General features: G+C 51.9%; 1 protein-coding gene and 1 long non-coding RNA gene across 2 annotated transcripts; both read left to right on the top strand.

Annotated features, from left to right (window-relative positions):
• The first annotated feature begins 6 nt into the window (after positions 1-6).
• Positions 7-9950, top strand: INKA2 (inka box actin regulator 2). Its single transcript, XM_010724149.3, has 2 exons — positions 7-61; positions 8147-9950. The coding sequence occupies exon 2, from the start codon at positions 8153-8155 to the stop codon at positions 9098-9100; it is 948 nt and encodes a 315-aa protein (XP_010722451.1). The 5' UTR covers positions 7-61; positions 8147-8152; the 3' UTR covers positions 9101-9950.
• Positions 400-4665, top strand: LOC116217468. The gene is made up of 2 exons (XR_004162058.1): positions 400-2894; positions 4222-4665. It is a non-coding gene; the product is annotated as an uncharacterized LOC116217468 (long non-coding RNA).
• Positions 9951-19460: the final 9510 nt, after the last annotated feature.

The following is a 19460-nucleotide window of genomic DNA, read 5'->3' as shown; positions in this document are numbered from 1 at the left end:
AGAAGCGGCTGTCAGAGAAGATCGGGAATCAAAGAAGCGTTTGTGGGAGCGTGCGAGAAGAGTAAGTTGGCAGGAATCAAAATGATGCGAAGAAAGCGTGCGGTTGTCAGCCGTCAGACGTTTGGAAAATACCTCTTCTTCAATAGGAAAGCCTTTGTCGTAAATCAGCGCTGTTTTCTCGCTCGGATTCGGATTGTAACCGCGCTGCTAGAACTTGCTGGGGCTTGTCTGCGAGCCGGGCATTGTTGGTGCTCGGGGCTTTGCTGGGGATGGAGCAGCGGGATGAACTGCTGCCTTATGGATCGTCTTCGGAGGTTTGTCTGGGGAGCAGTGCAGCGACCCGATAAATAGATAACGAGAACAAAAGGGGAAGACGAGGCAAAGCAGAACGGGTAGGTGAAGTTTCTGGTGTAGGGCTTAACAGGATGGTGATTTCGGATAGAGTTCTGTGGGTTTACCCACGGTTTTCCTATCCTTCATGAATTACAGGAAGCATTTCATGTATAAGCAACAGTGCTGAGTCAATAGAGAGACATGCCGAGGTCCACTGGAGCCTCAGCACATTGTAACCTGGAAGGTCTTTAAAATCTGAGCAAGCTGGAAGGTGGATTAAATGAGTAGAGTCCAAAAGAACGTGCCTAGAATAACATCCTTCACCCCGCATTTTGTCTTAGCAATACATACATCTCATTCCCTGAGCAGCATTTTATTAGCCAAAGTATTGTCACTTTGAAAACTTATTTCAGCCTGAAATTCCCATCTTGGTGCTGCTCAGCACAGCCATGTCAGGGTGCTCCAAAAGCACGATGCCAGCAAGCAGTGATTTACTGGAGGTGGGAGGTCTGTATTAATTAAAATAACTGTAAGTGATATCCTCAGCAATAATAGCTTTTAAAAATCAATACTGTCAAGATAGCCTGGAATTAAAATAGATTAATGTTTCTTTAAAGACCGGCAAGCAGGGCAAGAGACAGCTGGGGCCATCTGCACTCAGTGGCGAGTGGGAACGGAGCCTCCTGACCCTGCCTTCCTGCCACTTTCTTCATTACATGGCAGGTCGTGCCTCCAGACATTAAATGCACCAGAACCGAGATTCGTGTGGGAAGGACTCAGTTTGTTTGCGCTGCCAGATAGAGACAACAGCTGCCCCCTGTGCAGCTAAATGGGAACCTGGGCAGAGAGCATCGAGTTCAGAACCAAGGATCTGCAGCGTGTGCAGGAGCAGATACGGTCAGGGGAGGAGTACTGATGTGTTGTTGTGTGGGAGCAGCTGTGCACCTGGAGGAGCTGGGCAGCACAAGGCAGAGGTGTGAGGCCTCCTGATCTGCACAAGTTTGCTCCAGTTTCAACCATCACAGCTGTTTACTGGTTTTGAGAAGGGTTTTGTGTTTTTTTTTTATGTTGGCACAGCTCCCAGTTCACAAGGAAAGGTTATCTTCCAATGCAACCCTATCCCCCATCAGTGTGGGATTCGAAGATTCCAGCTCTGATAATTATTTTTTATCCCTGTTTTGTGTATTAAGACCGTATTGAAGTGACTCTGTGCCTGGCTGAGGCTGCTGTGCCTGGATATCCCAGCACAGCTGTGTGCTGAGCTCACACAGCCCTTTGCCAGACGTGGCACAGAGCAGCATGGGTCCAGGCATGCACACCCAGCCTCGGTGTCAGGCTCTGGGAATGTCCCCCAGGCCTCTCACAGCAGCTCCTGAAGATAAATTTGGCCCATTTCAGTCAATGAGAGCACTCATATTCCTATTGCATGTTTTCCATTGTAAGCCGATAGTTTCTGGCATGTGTGGTGTCCCTTTGATTGGAATTCATTCAGAAGCTTCCACTCACAGGCACTATGAAGCCAGGCACAGCTCAGCTGACACAGCCATTCATCACAGCCACACGTGAGCCCAGCATGGAGCTGCATCCATTCCTGACACTGTGGCCTCATCCCAGTCCTGGCACCGACCTCAGGAGCAGCTCAGCACCCGCTGGGTCAGCTCACTGCCCCTCAGCCTCTGCATATAAGATACAGAGACTTTGTTCACCTCTTCTAGTTTGTAGGGCTGGCATGGAGTACGTCATGCTCTGCCACTCCTTCTGGCATCTGTCCTTCATATGGCAGTCATGAAACCTGCCACAGCACTTACGCAACTTCCATTAATGCAATTAAACTAAATACCAAAAGACTAGCAGGCAGACTCTGAGTCTGCAAAGATCCTCCTGAGGCACAGAAGTATCTCAGCTTTCTGAGCTGCTGAGTGTTATCTCACCAGCGATGTATGAGCATTTAGCTGGGCATCACCAGCCAGCTGGGCACAGGGAAGGACGTTTGTGCCTGGACATCCTACTTAACAGCAATAGGATTGTGCCAGGAGAGGTTCAGATTGGTTATTAGGAAATGTTTCTTCTTAGAAAGAGTGGTGATGCATTGGAACAGGCTGCCCAAGGAAGTGCAGTCACCAAGAAAAGGGTGGGTGTCACACTAACATGGTCTACAGCAGTCACAGGCATGGTCTGATGGTTGCACTCAATGGTTTTTAGTGCTCTTTCCAACCTTCACGTGTCTAAAGGTGCCCCACCTGTGTCTGCAGTGCTTGGGCGAGGCTCTGCAGGGCTGCTCATGTTTTCTGTCTGCAAGTGTTCTCCTCTTCCTGTGGCACCTGGTGCTCTGTCAGTTCCTCCAGTTCAGCTTGCTTCTAAACTGATCTCACTGCTGCAGCTGGTTGGGTTTTCCAACTGTTCGTTGCTTCTTAGTATTTCCTCTCCCAGTAAATAACTTCTCTACACAGAAGGCTGTGGATATCAGGCTTTCTGAGGTCCCGTGTTTCAAGCTGAGTGCTGCAGTTGATATGGCACACAAGGAAAGGATGCCATCAGTGGGACCTTGATGAACTCGAAAGGTGAGTCCACGTGAACTTAATGAGGTTCAACAGAGCCAAGTGTGAGGTGTTGCACTTGGGCCAGGACCATCAGGTGTGTGTACAGACTGGAAGAATTCCTTGAGAGCAGCCCTGCCGAGGGGTCCTGGTAGATGGAAAACTGAACTGTGCTTGCAGCCCTTCCAGAATTTCATTTGTCTCATGCTGCAGATGGCATTACTTCTGTAAACTTAATGACAAAGAGATTGTTTGCATTTGTACATAGTAACATCAGTGTAGTACAACGGGATTGGGATTTCCAGTCTCCTTCACAATCAGAAGAATAAATCACTTGTTATTTCTGGCTAGGGGCTGCTATGTCCATGGAGCAGATTTATCTTGCATTTGGGGTTTGTGTGGCTGTTGGGTGAGGGCTCACAGTCAAGTTGGCCAGAGCTGCAGCTTGGATCTGAGGACCTTCATCTTTCTTGGCTTTGTGTTGTTTTTTTGTTTTGTTTTCTTTTGTTCTGTGGTTTTGGAAGATATTTAAAACAAAACAAAAAAACTTCTGACTTGAACTTCTGAATGTCCTCATTGCACTTTGCATTATAAATGCATCAAATTATTGATGGAGAGTCCAAGTCCCTCCTTGTATTAATGTACATCTTGGGAGACAGAGTTTCTCGCTATGAATATCTTACAGGAATAGAACATTTGTTCTGTGTGAAAATTACGACCAATTATTTTGTACTGTCTCACACTGGGTCCTATTCTGATAACTGTCACACTTAAAAAGGATCCTCTGTGCCTTCGTTAGTGCTGTCCCAGAAGGAAGGTCCAGCAGACCAGGTGTCAGTAATGTCAGTGATGGGCACCAAGGCCTGGGGTTGTGCAGTGATGTCTGCAGGTAGAATCACAGCATCATTTGTACTGATCAAGGGCTCAGTCCCTTGCAGGTTCCGTCGCCCCTGGGGGTGGCACCTTGGAGGTTATGGCAGAATCCCTCCTTGGTGTTGCCTTGGAGGAGGGCAGAAAGCTCAGGAGCAGATTTCCTATCATGTATAACCCTGGACCTGGTCCTCTTATTTCCAGGGAGGACTCCTGAAGATGACTGCATTGGATTTTTGTATTTTTGAAACCACATCTGCATGTATTCATCAATGTTTATGATACCCCAGTGCAGGCAGACACTGCTGGGCTGCAAACTGCCATTACAAATGGCAGTTGCAATTGAACGGAAAGAAGCAGGGTGAGGAGGACAGCTAAGTGCTGTGATCCTTGTCTTCCACGGGTAACATCTGCTTGTGATCTGTTTAACCTCCTGGGAAAACCTTTGGGAAAGTTTCAGCATCCTTCCTTCCTCTTTCAGATGCTCACGGTTTACACCCTAATTTACTCTGGAAGGAAAAGAGGTTAAGATGACTTGAAATCCATGTGAAGAAATTCAAGGACAGGCAGAACACTGCAGGCCGTAGCATCCAGAGAGCACAGCTGGAGGGAAGCTCCCTGCACAGTGCAGACCTGAGCTGGGGCAGTTCCAGCTTGCAGAAGATTAATCACAGTGACCCGAACAGAAACGGAAACAATGTGATCAGCTCAGCACTTCTAAAATAATTTTGGTCTCCATTAGGTCACCCCCTCTAAATACCAATTGTTTCTGTCTGGTGCTGTTGCCTATCAGCCCTATTATTACAAGCTGCTATTTGCCGTTTGCTCTTTCCTGTTCCTCTCAGGAATAGCTTCCTCCTGTTGCACTGCTTTTGCCTCAGAGCCGGACATCTGTCTTCCTCCTCATTACACAGCCATGCTCAGAGCTCTTCTGCCCCGGTTCCGTCTCAGCTGCAGCCCTGAGCAGGCAGCGCACAGAGAGACTGAGCAGGCACTCACTGGAATCATAGAACGGCCTGGGTTGAAAAGGACCACAGTGCTCATCTCTTTTCAACCCCCTGCTATGTGCAGGGTCACCAACCAGCAGACCAGGCTGCCCAGAGCCACATCCAGCCTGGCCTTGAATGCCTCCAGGGATGGGGCATCCACAGCCACTGGGAAAAACTTCCTTCCTTGGATGAGTTTAAAAAGTTCATTTATCTGTTGGGTGGGAAACAGCAGCAGGAATTTCCCTTTTTCACACATCACAGGTATTTGGGTTTGAATTTGTTAAAATGCCAGCACATGTGAAAGGGCTCCTTGGGGCGAGTTGTCATCCTGCAGTGTTAATTAGTCAGGGAAGGTTCATTGATTTATAAATTGTGTAAACCAGTTGTGGCCGCTCCGGGAGTAAAACTCTTCCATGCCAATTTTTTAGGGAAATGTTCAGAAATAATGGATTTTGAGATGCAGTTTGAGGCATCCAGCTTTAACTGACAAATTTGAATGCCCATGAGCTGTCGTAGTTCCCATCTGTCTTTTGTTGGAAGCAGAGGTGAAGCTTTGAAGCCCCTTCCCCTGTGCTCTGGCTGGGATTTGCAGCTCACAGGAGCACAAGGCGGAGCATCTCCTGCTGCCCACAGTGCCCGGGTTACATAAAGCCACTTGCATAACCTCTGTGAGTGCAGTCAGGGGCTCTGTGCCAGATGAGGGTTCTATGGGGTTTGTGCCACACTCTGTCTCAAGCTGCACTTCAGTTCCTTTCACGCCACGTTCGGGCTCTGTGCTCAGCCCTGTGTTCCCAGCACCTCGCAGCCAGCATCCTTCCCACTGTGTCACTGCACAGCCTGGTTCATCCAACAGCCCGGGTCTCTTAACCTCACTCCCTGGCCAGCACTGTGCACTGTGTTCTGGGGGAGGCATTTCTGTTTCCACTGCTTGAAGCCCAAAGAGCCGCAGAGTGGGAACGTGGGGAGGTGGGTTCCTCTTGGCAGAGGGGAGGGAACGGCTGTTAGGCACGAGGGAAGAAACTTTTCTCCCCAGAATTCTCTTTCCAGGGTGCGTACTCTTAATTACCGCAGAGTAATTACAAGTGGATGGGATCCAAGGCCCTGCAAAATGATCTCCAGTCGGTGATTTCACTTGGGCTTTCTTTCGATGCTGATCCTACACTGTGAACAGCAGAAGACAGTGCAGGCTTCTGTCGGATTGGGGTCTGTTGGCTTTCCAACTTCCACAACCTGAAGCTTCAGCAGCGTTTGCAAGCAGAGTTAAAAGCCTTTGCAGTCCTTTTGGTGAAAGTGGGATCAGTTCCTTTTCCCAGGGGGGAGACTGCAGCCATCCCCAAAATCAGCATCCAAACCTCAGCATCCTTCGTGGGAGAGCATCTTTGCAGAGGAAAAGGGCAGTGCTGCTTCTCCAGGGGCTCACACTCCCCAGGCTGGCATTGGCTCCTTTGCTCAGGTTCACTTCCCAGCATGAGGGAAGTGCTGGAACGGGACTGTGGGGCTCAGACCCCATCTTGGGGGGAGGATGAGTCCATCTGTGGGAAACGATCACACGGATGACAAATGCTGCCCATGAAATATTAATGCTTAATAAAGCCTCGCCGGATGAGGCATGCATTGTAATGATGCCACCCATCATGGGGGAGTTAATTGAATCAGTGAGGTGAGCAGTGGAGCCGGCCAGCATATGCTGGGGTTTGATCAGCCCAGTCATTACCAAGGACCCTTGTCACTCAGCGCCGCGGTGCCTGCAGGGGATTTGATGAGAGGCAGCCAATGGGGGGCCGGGCCAGCTCCAAATCCAGCTTTTTGCAAAGCCCCAGATAAAACAGACTGCCATTAATAAGGCGAGAAAGGTTAGGACGAGAGGCATTACAGCAAATCTGGAGAGGTAAGGTGATAGTTTCGTCTGAGGCTTGTAGAACATATGGCCTCAGCTTTTGTGCTGGTAACCCGAGAGCTGTTAGTCTGGAAGTGGGGCACTATTTGCATATCTGCAGAAGTAGAGTTTATTTGCTGGTGTTAAAAAATGAGCTAGTTGGGGACTCTAGGCAGTGACTGGGAGGGTGAGAGCTTCTCTGGGTCTTCACGGGCAGCGCATTCGTTCTGAGTGATAACTGTGTTTCTTGGGAGGGAGGCTTTGAAAAATCAGTGCAGTCTGCTGGTTTGGTTTTGGCTCTGGGTTGTGAAGTGCAGGCAGAGGTTGGTGGTCAGAAACTGGTGTGGAGATTGCTGCTTTTGGATTTGGGTTGTTGCAGAAGAGCAAAGCTTTTGGTGGCTGCTCTGGCATAAAGCTCAGGTCTGGGTACAGAAATGGAAATGGAGCAAATAATTGAATTCATTTAGCAAAAGCAAAGGAGAGGTAAAAAGCTAAAGCTGGAGATGGTGAAGCTGAACAGAAGGCGCAGCTGTCCTTCACCTTAAACTTAAAAGATCTATGGCTACGCAGAAAAAAAATGCAGGGAGCCTTTTAAAGGGCTCGTTTCTGGCAGCGTAGGCTAAAGCTTTTCCTAGACAGCGCTAATCTGCTCTGCAAACCACCTTGCATGGATGCGACGTCTGCACCTCCAGCCCCAGCCCCTGCTGCTCTCCCTCTCCTTCCCATCCCCTCCCCGAAGTGGCAGCTGTTGGAAAGTATCGCCCATTTGTTTTATGGCACAGCTTTGGGAATGTGATCCAGATCCTACCTAAAGAGAAAGCAGCAGAGCAAAAGAAGAAGGGAATGTAGAAGCTCTGGAAAAAAATGACTTGAGTTTTTCAATCATGGGAAGTTAAGTCTGTATGGCAAATTTCAGGGATAAAGCAGGACTGCTGCTAATGTTCTTAGCGTGGGAATCAAAGAGATTGCTGCCTTCCTGGAAATAAGTTTGGAGTTGGTTCGACGTTACCTCCAAAATTTCAAGTACGTCGACATTTCTTTGTCCTCCACTGAGAAGTGCCTGTAACGAGAGAGTTCAGCTCTGAATAGGCATTATGTAGTAATGTGTGATCCTCACTAGGATTTCATTTACTGTAGCACTTTGGGTATAGAAACAGTTCTCGGGGGAAGGCGCAGTCTCATTATTCCCACTCCTGATTTCCGTTTGTTCGCTGCACAGTGCAGAGCAAACAAAAGCAGCAGTGAAGGCTCCAGCTGCAGGCAGCCCGGCTGCTCCCAGCCCTGCGCCTTGGGGCTCTGCCAGGCGATTCCTGCCATCTCCAACTATTTGTTTTTGTTGTCAGGTCACAACACCCCGCTTCTTCTGTCAGCTTCTCTTGTTTCTAGAGGGTCTGACTTATTTTTAAACTGTTTCAAATCCCTGGAGAATTTGAGACGTATCCGATGGCCGTTCCGTGCGGTGTTTGGATGAGGGGAGGGGAGGGAGCTCTGCTGCTTTTTGGGGCTCCCGGACACTGACAAGTGCCTGCTTCTTCCCACAGCTGTCCATGAAGGAGGTGGGCGACGGGCTGCACCAGCAGATGAACTGCATGATGGGCGCGCTGCAAGAGCTAAAGCTGCTCCAGGTCCAGGCAGCTTTGGAGCAGTTGGAGATTTCGGGGGGCCGAGGCCCCGTCCCTGAGCAGCACCTGCACTGTCAGGGCGGCACAGCGGGGCCGGAGGAGCGGCCGCGGAGCCGAGCAGGAGCTGGGGGCTGCAGCCCTTCATCCCTCACCTGCTCTGTGCCACAGCCAGCACTGCCCCGTCCCACCTCGCTCCCAGAGAGCGGCCGCCTCGGAGATATCATCCCCTCTTCTTCCTCCTCTTCCTCCTCCTGTGGCTCCCGCTCCAAGGGACCCTCCCCAGCTCCAGCCAGAACAGAGCGTGCACATCCCAGGACGTCTGAGTGCAGCAGCCAAGGCATGGCTGGCGGATGGACGGTGTGTGATGAAAGCCATGACTGGACATCCTCCCTCATGTCCCAGAGCAGAAACAGGCAACCCCTGGTCCTGGGAGATAACATCTTCGCAGACCTGGTTGGGAACTGGTTGGACCTGCCAGAGCTGGACAAGAAGGGGGAGAAGAGCGAAGCATCGCTGTCTGCTGGCAGGTCCCAGGAGCTCTGCAGGAAGTTCTCCCTCACAGCCAACATCTTCAAGAAGTTCCTGAGGAGCGTTCGGCCAGACCGGGATCGGCTTCTCAAGGAGAAGCCTTGCTGGCTGCCGCCTGAAGACAAGCAGCCCGAGATTTCCAAGAGACCCAAAAAGACAAACAAACTCAAGGGGACATTTTACTTCCCTCTTCATGGGAACATCCAGAACCATCACAGCAAAGCGGAGAGGTGCCCGAAAGTGGAAAGCCATATTGAGAAACCTAAAGTGGGCACCAAGAAAGTCCGTGATACGATAGACTACACCCAGTCCGGGTTTGATATCAATACAGCTGTTTGGGTCTGAGTTGGTCCGTGGCTTCCCCAAGCATCTTCCAAACCAGGGACTGAGGCCATGCGCTGTGCCCTGCCAGGACCGAGCAGGCAGAGCTCGCCATGGAGTGAGCTGTGGCTTTGGCCATCAACACATGGCATCTCTGCTGGCTCAGCCCCTTGAAAACCCTCAGGGGCTGTTTGTGAAAACCATCAGCTTCTTTGGCAGCTTTTGGGGTGAGCCAGCTCCCAGAGCCTGCCTCAGTGACAGCAGATTCGGGTCACCTCTGGTTGAAACAGCGGCAGGACAAAGTTCACCGTGTGTGTGTGTGTGTATGAGTGTGCAAATATACATATAATTTTTTAAGAAAAATCTTCTCCTGCTTGCGTGCACTTAAAACTGGGTTCTGAGCCTGGCGATTTCAACAGTGACCCCAAAGGACTTCTTCGAAAGGAAGGAAAATTCTGAATTCAGAAGACAGCCGTACTCAGACAGTCGCCCATTGCAGGTGTTGGATCCCAGCTCTGCTGCGTTTCAGCTGTTTTTTCCACCCAAGCTGCATCTCTGCTGTACCTGCAGCACTCTCCTTCCCCTGCAGACAGAGCAGCAGGATGAGATCCATGCTCAGAGAGCTGTGACGTTGGCCAGTTTCAGCAGCTTTGCCTCTTTCCCCACACTCTTCTCCCAGGGGTCACATTGAGACACAACACAACGTTGCCACGGATGTTTCTTGTTATCGTTGCACTGTGACACAATTTTGCAAGAGACCTTTGTTAATCCTTTTGTTTCTTATGCTGTGGTGTACAAACCCTGTCCTGAAAGAACCAAGTTCTTCAGCATCCCGCTCTCCAAGAGCAACCAATAAAGCAGCATCATCCCTACACGGGGAGCTCCGTGTCGTGCTGTCGGTGTCCAAACCATGCATGTCAGCCTCAGCCCCCAGACCCAAACCCCAGCATGGAAGCTGAGGTGATGCATGTGTCTGCAGGCCCCATCCCACTGGGGACTCATCCTGAGGGCTCAGCACACAGCTGAGTTCTGTGGTGTTGGGTTGCAAAAACCTGTTCTGCTCACTCCAAGTGTAAGAGTGGGAGCAGCAGTGTTTGGGTTTTCAAACATGCAACTCTTTCAGCCTCCCTGGACGCATAGGCCAGTGGAGCAGAGGAATGGAGAGAGAAATATTTTCTCCCCTCAGAAATTAAATATAGGCACAAGGCAAGCCCTGCTTCTGCCCATACAAGGAAAGAAGAGCGGGTCAGCATCTGCCAGCACTGCTCAGCACTTTTTCAGGAACCTGAGTTGCAAGCAGCTTTTGTTTTCCTTCCTCACAGGCTTTAGGTCTGATTGTTTTGTCTCACATTTCTCAGAATGCTGAAAAGCTGCTTTTGCAGTATTTTATTTATCAGCAACCCATCCTGTTTATTACACATGCTCCCCCCAGTCGCCACCGGTCCTTTCCCACCAGCAAAGAGAAGGAGCTTTCTATAAGCAGCAGCAACACCAAACAGCAGAATGCAGCACAAGAGCTCTTTCCAGAACCAAAAACCAAATTCCCCCCTTTCCTTGGCTGTGCAGGCAGCTGACCCCACGCCCAGCACTGCTCCTGCTGCCTCTGTGCTCCTTCAGACCCCTGAGTGTACTTCCAAAGGGCATTTTGCATTGCATTAGGATTTTCTGGGGTGTTTACAGTGACAAGCTGAGTGTGATCCAGGCTTCAAACAGCTGCTTGAAAATCGTGAGTCATTGTAGTTGCATCTCCACGTTCTTGAGAGAAAAAAATATATATAATTAATATTCCTTAAGAGGCATTCAGACAATAAGGACTATCAGCCGAGCCAGACGCCCTACCCCTTTTTGTCTCCGGAGCAGGATTTGCTAATAGACGTGGGGAGGATTTGTGAATTACCATTTCACTTCTCCAGGGACTTTTCCTGAAATGATAATGGCTTTTTCTCCTCTTTTTTTTTTTTTCATGAAACTGCCATGAAATAGTCCCCCATTATTAAGTATGAGACCTACCTAATTAGCACGATGACAGTCTTTAATGAGGTCCTAGCCGTGTTCTGCATCTTTGATAGGTGCGATTAATACCAAACCCTGTGCAATAATTACAGGATCACCTTCCCCCGTGAACCTGCCCTGTAGAAGGCAGCGCTCGAAAATGAACCTCAGGAGTTTGAATTTATTAGAAATCTCAATTCTTGGGGCGTGCAAAGCCCAGAGAGAATCAGATGTGCTGGAGTTAATTTGACACCAATAACATTCATTCAGACACGGGGGGTTAATGAGGCAGTGTGAAAGATGGTCCTGGTCCTGTGCTCACTGGTGGCAGCAGGAGCACTGCTCAGCACTGCCCATTGATGCCCATTGATGCCCACTGATGCCCACTGACCCCCATTAGTGCCCAGCACTACCCAGCACTGCTCAGCACTGCCCATGGATGCCCACTGCTGCCCAGCACTACCCAGCAATGCCCATTGATGCCAACTGCTGCCCAGCACTACCCAGCACTGCCTATTGATGCCCATTGCTACCCAGCACTGCCCATTTCATAGAATCATAGAACGGCCTGGGTTGAAAAGGACCACAATGATCATCTCTTTTCAACCCCCTGCTATGTGCAGGGTCACCAACCAGGCTGCCCAGAGCCACATCCAGCCTGGCCTTGAATGCCTCCAGGGATGGGGCATCCAAACCTCCTTGGGCAACCTGTTTTTCTGCCCATTTCTGCCCATTGTTGCTCATCACTGCCCATTAATGCCCATTGCTGCTCAGCAACTCCCATCACTGCCCATTACTGCCTGTGCCATGGGCCCAGGGCAGCGCTGTGTCTGTCCCATATCACCATGTGCAGAGCTCTGGGCTCTCCCATCTGGTGCCCTGATTCCCAGGGCTGCTCCTCACTCTGCCTCCATGCTCTCCCATCCCAGGCAGCACCGATGCTTGCAGCGTGCTTCCCTCGGTCAGATGGCCTCCAGAAGGCTCACAAATGTGCCTGTAATTAAAAAGCCTCTGTTTTCAAAAGCATTTCACAGCTTGTTGTCTGACAAGAGGGTGGGTTGATGCTGGGCAAGAGGAAGGCAAACACAGGCATTGCCTTCTTGCTCCCCCCACTGCTCCTGGTGGCCCCACTGCTGCACTGCTGCGTCCCACTGACCAGAAAGGCTCCTGAGTGCAGACAGAGCGAACTTAACAATTTCCTCTCAGTTCCCCTCGTTTTGGGTCTGGTATGAGGAAAGAAACCAACTGTCATATCCGTGTCCTTCACAGCCCAGTGCTGCTCTGTTCACTCCAACACATTTCCCATCACCTTCATTGAGTTCTCAACCGTTAGCAGAATCCCTTCTCCCCCTTTAAGCTCCCAAGAACTGAACCACGCTTTAACACCCGTGTCTCTGCAGATGAGGGTATGTTTATCTTCCCTTTTGTTTATTGTACCCACGTGGCATTTCTAATCAAGTACTGAGCCCTCTCCAGCTGGCGGGCAGCCTGGGCTGGTCTCACAGAACACATACAAACCACTTTCTGGCACCAATTTCCCTCAGCTGGGAGCTGTGCCATCCCTGCTCAGCTGCAGGGGATGGGGCTTTGCCCTTGGATTAACCTGGGGATGGCTCCTCTGCCCGCTCCTGTCCCTTCCTGCAGCTTTTGTGGTTCTCTGCCCTGCTGTGAGAAACACCTGCTCGGGTTTCTTGGCCTTCACCGAGCTGGAGAGCAGAAAGGAGAAATCAATCCCCAGGCAGAAAAGCAGAGGCTGAAGGGCAGCTCGGAAGCACAACTCCCAGTGCTGCGTGTGCCGGACCCCAGCGTGGGCACTGGTCCCCTTAGCAGCCAGAGCAGCCGTGTGAGATGGGCCCTCCCAGGAGCCTCTCTGTGCTCACAGCACCGGCTTGGTGCCGGCGGGTGACATTTGGAACCCAGAGCTAACGAACGTGACGTGCTGTCAGTTTTAATTAGTCCCTTTGCTCTGCCTGTGACAGGTGAAAGCTGGAGCTGGAGCCCTGGAGGATGCATGGAGAGGGGAGTGCCAGGAAGGGACTCGGCGGTGCACGGCAGAGCAGTGCCTTCCTTCTCCAAAGGGCCACTCCATCCCACAGCAGTATTTCTGTCCTCTCCTATCTATAGCAGCCTGCTGGGTCTGGAGGCACAGAGCACTGCCTGTGTGCCTCAGGAGCATTGCAGAATGCTTTCACATCTGCTTCAGACGGAGGACGTTGCAGCAGCCCCGTCTGAAGGCAGAATCGAGGTCCCAGGTCACTCCCAGCTCAATGACAGCAGCATTGGCTGCCGTGATGGCAGTGGTGCTGTGCAGCTGCAGCTCTCCCCGCTGCCTGCACCAGCCCTCCCCATCCTCCTCTTTTCATTCCGTTCCAGCCCGATTACAGAGAGGTTGCACCCGGAGGCAGCTCACCAGGCATTTATGCATGCAGCTGCCTGAGCTGAATGCACGCATGTTAATGTGTGGAAATGAGTCGGGGCCACTTTTGTACCAAGTTTTCTGCTCTCTGGATCGAGCCCACCAGGTCTTCTGGGCCAAAAAGAATTCAGGAGAGGACCTCTGTGCTATCTGCCCACCTCATCTCTTAACATTGCCCACATACCAGTGCTGCTGTTGGGCAGATAGCAGAGCTTTGTTGTGCACGTCCCTCTATTTCCCTTTGCTCAGCTGCTGCTGCTCCATGACTACTCAAGCTTGCAGGGAAGGCCATCACCCCCCAACCCTGCAGCCAGAGTGACCACTGCCACCCAGGTGAGCAGCCAGCATGCAGCTCAGAGCAGTGCAGAAGCCAACTGCTGCCAGGCCCTGGCTGGGACTGCTGCTCCTGTGCCATGCGCTGCTGCTGAGCAGCTGCTCTGCCCCTGCTGTCCATGCTTTGGTCTCCTGGGACCAACCTGTCATTGCTACAGCATGTCAAAGGTATGCTTCCCCATATCTCTACCAGAGGGGATTATGTTCCCAGCGGGGGCTCGGGTTCTTTTTTTGCCATCATATGATTTAATGTGACAACTGTAATTTGATGTGACGCGTCTTTGCAACAATTCGCTACCTCGGAAAATCACAAACAAGCTTAAAATAAGAACAGAACGCATGGACTCACATCTCCCTGTGTGCTGCAGCTGGAAAAATAAGCACCGACTTGAGGACTTCTCCGTGCTTCCTTTGGGAGAGAGTGAAGTCGTGGACGTGATGCTGTAAAATAATAATGTGGATCCCAGTCCTGCAGTGAGAGCTGTTGGCCAGATGCCTGCACCTTCCCAGAGCCCCTTGGAGTTCAGAGCAGCCATGTAGGAGCAAAGATCTGTGTGTATCTCCTAATGTGCTGAGGTTTCAGTTCCTGCCCTAAAACAAGCAGGATTAGGACAAAACAGACTCATAGCCTCAGCATCCTAGGCCATCTAGCTGAAATTAAGAGAGCAGAGTAAACCTACAGTGCTTTGGAATTGAAGATGTACATTTACTGAGCCCTCTGGTTCCAAACCATTACGTTGACACTAATTAATCCTGGCATACCCACTAATTGGCTGTCCCAGTGGCTCCTAAGGTAGAGGTGAGGAGCTCTGCACTGGGACAGCCCCAGTCCTGGGGATGGGGATGGGGAGAAGGGGCTGCAGCTGCAAGCAGGGAAGCAGTGAAGAGTTTCCAGCACCGCTGGGCTTTGCCCTCTCTGCAGTGCTATGGGATGTGGACATGATGGGTAAATCCCCATGTCAGCACAGTGCAGGCGGCCAGTGGCCAAACCATTCTCCCCTATGGGATCCCCAGTGCTGACCCCATGGAATCCCACACCATTGGAGCAGAGCTGGGCACAGCCCCACACGGTGCCCCCACCCCTCCTTGGCCACAGACAGTGAGGAGAGGATTACAGCTGTCTGCAAGCAGGAGAACATCAACACTGCTGCACTCACCTAATTACGTTATTTAACAGGATACCCTCACATTGATTGTAATTACTCATATAATTTGGGAAGCAATTCGCAGTCCATCGCTGCAGGGTGCACGGATCTCAGCTGGGAACAACGTGCCCAACTCTTCCTGCAATGGATGGAAGCTCTGCACCCCTCCAGCCATCCCCCAGCCCAGGGCTCCATAGCACACAGCAGCCCCCAGCCCAGGGCACCATTCATCAGAGGCCCCAGCTCTGTGCCATGGAAATAACTTCAGGCCACCCCACTCCTCCATCCATGTGCTTTGGTTGATGATGACTGCACGCAGTCAGTAAAGTCAGAGTAAAGTCAGGCCGTGCAACCCCAGCCCACACTTGTTTGGATTCTTCACCCGCTTTTGTAAGATCCCGACTTAATTAGGTTCCAACAATCCCAGAGGAATGTTTAATTAATGTTATAAAGAAACAATGGGATGATTAAGCAAGTCTGGGCTGCTGCCATGCGTGGGGCGTGTGGCACTTGTTGGGGTGAATGTGTTGGGGAACATCATCCTACAGACCTCTGTGCCATTTTATTTGTCGCATTAATCATCTGCTCCAGTCCTTCTCTCCTCTTTGTGCTCACTGGGGCAGAGAAGAGGAGCAGAGATGGAGCTCAGTCTCTCTGCAACTGCAGAGTGAAAGCTCTGAACAAGGAGCCCTCCCACCCCTCCTCCATCCCCACTCTGGAACAGCCCAGCAGCAGCTCTGAGCCACGAGGGCCCTAAAAGTAGTCCAGGAATAGCATCAGGGAGAGCCCTGCAGCAGAAATGTGCTCTGGAGGCAGCACAGCATGCAGGCTGAGAGCAGCATGGGGCTCTGCCCAGAGCAGCAGTGGATGCACAGCTCCTGGGGTGGGACACAGCACACCATGGGTGTCTGCAGCAGCCAGCACTGTCCGTCCTCTCCCACCCCATTTGGCTCCTCTAAATGTTCTCAAATGGTTAAATGATGCTCTCATTGCATGATGGCTTCGTGGCATTGATTTTAGGCCAGTTGCTATTTAAAAGATAATTCTCGCTGCTCAGAAGCCTGCTTGCAACCTGAAGTAATTGCATTTGCCTTGGGTTGAATTCCTTTTGCAGCTTCTAAAAATAACCCCCACCCCCATTTCTTCTGCTTTTCACAGAGCATCTGAGAGCAGTGAATAAACACTGGGAGGGACGTGAAGGAAGAGGAAGTGGAGCAGCAGGGAGGTGAGGAAGCAGCAGCCCTGCATCCCATCAGGGAAGGATGCAGCTCAGCTCAGCACAGCAGCAGTCAGAGTTGTCCAGGGGAGAACACCCAACTGCACCCCCCTGTATGGCACTGAGTGGGGCTGGGAGCTGCAGGGCTGTTGCCAGCAGTGTAGGGATATGAAGGAGTGAAAAGGCTGTTTTCTTGGCCCCACATGTGACTGTTTCAGCAGAGGACACAGTTCCCTCCCTGCGCCCAGCAGTGCAGCAGCTCTGCCCCATCTCTGCCCTCTGCTCTGCACACCCATCGTTATGCTGAGCCTTTTGGTGTCCTGCAGATCAACGGTGACTGCATGTGAGGTGACCAACGTTGGATCTCCCTCATTTCCAACAGCATCTAGCACACAGGAGCGGCCCACAGGGGCTCCTGCACAGCTGCAGCTCTCAGCACACCGTGCTTCAGACCCAGTGAGCTCTGCCCTGAGTTGAAGCTGCACTGACACAGCAGTGGCACTGCCCATTCCCAAAGTGGAATGAAGAAACATAGTGTGATGTGGAGAGTCTGTGGCCCTCCAAATGTTACACTCACACACACTGGGGATAGGAAAGGCTGCATAAAGTGCACAGCTGGAGCTGATTTGCGTGACGATTTGGGCGCACATGAGCAGGAAGAGCAGCGGGGCTGCTGTCACTCAGCTGTGCCATCGTCACTCCAAGCAGGTTACAGGGAACCTGATTTCTCTGGAAGGCACTCAGAGCAAAGAGCGAAAGGGTTGCTGACTTCCATACTGCTGAGAGGAGCATGGCTGAGGCTGATCAGGAGCTCACATCCTTCTGGCTGCAAAGCAGCACCAGTTCTTGCAGCACAGGATGCTCCTTGGGAAGGGCTGAGCTCAGCCCTGCGCTGCACAGCTCTCCCAGCTGCTCCTCCTGCCAGGAGATCCAGGAAAGTTCCCCTGTGTGTCCTCCTCCCCTCTTGAAGGGGCTGAAGGCAGCGCTTTGTTGGGGAGCAGCCCCGAGCTGCCCCATAACGCGTGCAGTGTGCTTGGCTCCGTGAATTTCTCCTTTGTGCCTCCATCCTCAGCCCACAGCTGCTGCTGCCCCACTGCATGGGGCCAGAGCACCCCCAGCACAACGGGCTCCTTGTTCACCCCATGATTACAGGAGCGGCTTTTGGCCTTGAATGTTGGCACCACCCAAAGAAAATGTCATTGGTGTGCAAACACAGCACTGTGCTGGGAGCTGCTGTGGCTGAGGCAGCAGCACTCGGGGCACTGGGCTGTAACTGCAGCTCCAAAGCTCTGATAAATCATTGCCTCTTCCTTGGCTGCTGCTCTCCTGGAGCACAGCCCTTTGGGTCAGGGACCCTGCAGACACGGGGGCATCATTCCATGCTCTGTGCCTGCTGATGCACAAATGCTGCTCCCTGCGCAGCGCTGAGCTGAGCTGAAGGCAGGAGCCCAGCCAGGAGCAGCCACAGCAGCACAGCTCTCAGCATGGCTCATTAGCCCTGGCCTGGACGCTAATTAGGCTGTTCCTGGTGCTGCCCTGTGCACTGGCAGGGAGATGGGTTTGCAGGTGATCACTGCTGAGCTGCTATAAAACTCTGCTGGCAGCCTGCACTGGGAACTGACTCAAACCCAATTCCCAGAAACCCCAGAGGCACTGAGCTCGGATGAGTGCTGCTTTTACTGCTGGGCATTTTCATGCACCAGGTCCCAGCACTCGCCCTCAGTCTGTTTCAGCATCCATCACACCCATGGGGTCACTGTGAGCGGTCTCAGGCTCTTCTGGATAACATGGGAAGAAGCAGAGCTGCTCCACGTGAGCTCGGGGAGGGGGCAGCCATCAGCTCCATCAGCCCTGGGGCTGAATTCAGGGGATGCTCTGCTGAGCACAGCCCTGCACAGAGCCAGCGAAAGACGTGGAGCTCTCTCATCCCTGCATCCCAGCTGCTGGGACAGGGCCAGGCACAGCCTCATCCTCCTGCACACAGCTGCCTCATTGCTGGGGGAGCAGCGTGGGAAAAGCACTGGGAACGGGCAGTGTGGACCCCAGGGACCCCACGCAGCCCCCCCCCAAGCTCTGCTCACAGCCCTTGCCTGGAGCACACGTTCCCACGAGTCGCTCTGAGCGTGCACAAAGCCCCGTGAGATGGCACAGCTGCTTCCACAGCTGTGTGGGGGTCCTGCCCCATGCACAGGGGCTGGGGGTGCAGAGGGGACCACGGGGACGGCGCTGGGATTGGATGGATGGGGCTGAAGTCACTGCAACGAGGTGCAGCAATGCGGGGGCTCTGATCTGCACAGAACAGCCTGTACTCACACACAAAATAAAAAATGAAAGCCCAGCTCTTCACCGAATGTTCCACAATAGGAATTAATTTCATTTCCTTGGAGTCAAGTCCTGGCAAAACAGATAAAAACACTCATTAGTTTTAATGATTTTTGCAAAGGTCAGCTCCGAACTTCACATTAATTAAGTTTCTCATCCTGCTGCTGGCTATAGGAGCTTGTGTGCATCCGTGTGGTGCCCCTGCAGCCACTCTGACCAACCCACAGTGGGAAACGCCATCCAAAATAACCTTCGGAGGACAGAGAGTGAGATAAATACGCGTGGATGGGAGTTTAAGAAGCAGCGAATTGGTACAGACAGCAGTGATTCACTTTGGCTGAATCTGTGCTCAGTGCACTGCAGCAGCACAGGCGCAATGACTTCGGGGCTGTGTGGCTCAACTGCAATTGTAAACGCTCTCCTTGGAGCAGAGCTTTGAGTTACTTTGCTTCGTTGGGTGAAGCAGAAGCACGTGAGGGCACTCCAGGAAGATTTTCTTTTCCACTTCTCTTTAGGACACTCTTCAGTAAACACATCTTTAAACCCACGAAGCATTAAACACCGAATGCTTTGGGGCACATCCGATTTGTAAATGAAAACTATGCAGCATTTATCAGAGAGCAGAAATGGGGTGGTTGTGCTGCACACGGGAGAGCCAACATGTACACCAACTGCTCCGGGTGTGGGGTCTGCAAGAGGAACTGATCAGGGAACCCCAGAGCAATTGTAGGGACCCACCAGGAAACGGGGACTCTAAAAGAACCAAGGGGATCCCAAAGGAATCTGGGATCCCAAAGGAACCCACAGGGAGCCACAGACCCCTAAGGAACCAGGGAACCCACCACAATTCAGGGTCCCCAAAGGAACCTGGGTGACCCCAAAGGAATCTAAGATCCCAAAGGAATCTAAGATCCCAAAGGAACCGGGGGAATCCATTGGGAACCAGGGGACCCCATCACA

This window comes from Meleagris gallopavo, chromosome 28 (assembly GCF_000146605.3).
Source record: "Meleagris gallopavo isolate NT-WF06-2002-E0010 breed Aviagen turkey brand Nicholas breeding stock chromosome 28, Turkey_5.1, whole genome shotgun sequence".
Taxonomy (NCBI): domain Eukaryota; kingdom Metazoa; phylum Chordata; class Aves; order Galliformes; family Phasianidae; genus Meleagris; species Meleagris gallopavo.
The sequence above is the reverse complement of the archived record's forward strand: the minus strand, read 5'-3'. Positions and strand labels throughout refer to the sequence as shown.

Coding starts and splice junctions, on each gene's coding strand:
- INKA2 (XM_010724149.3), top strand. CDS start 8,153: ATGAAGGAGGTGGGCGACGGGCTGCACCAGCAGATGAACTGCATGATG.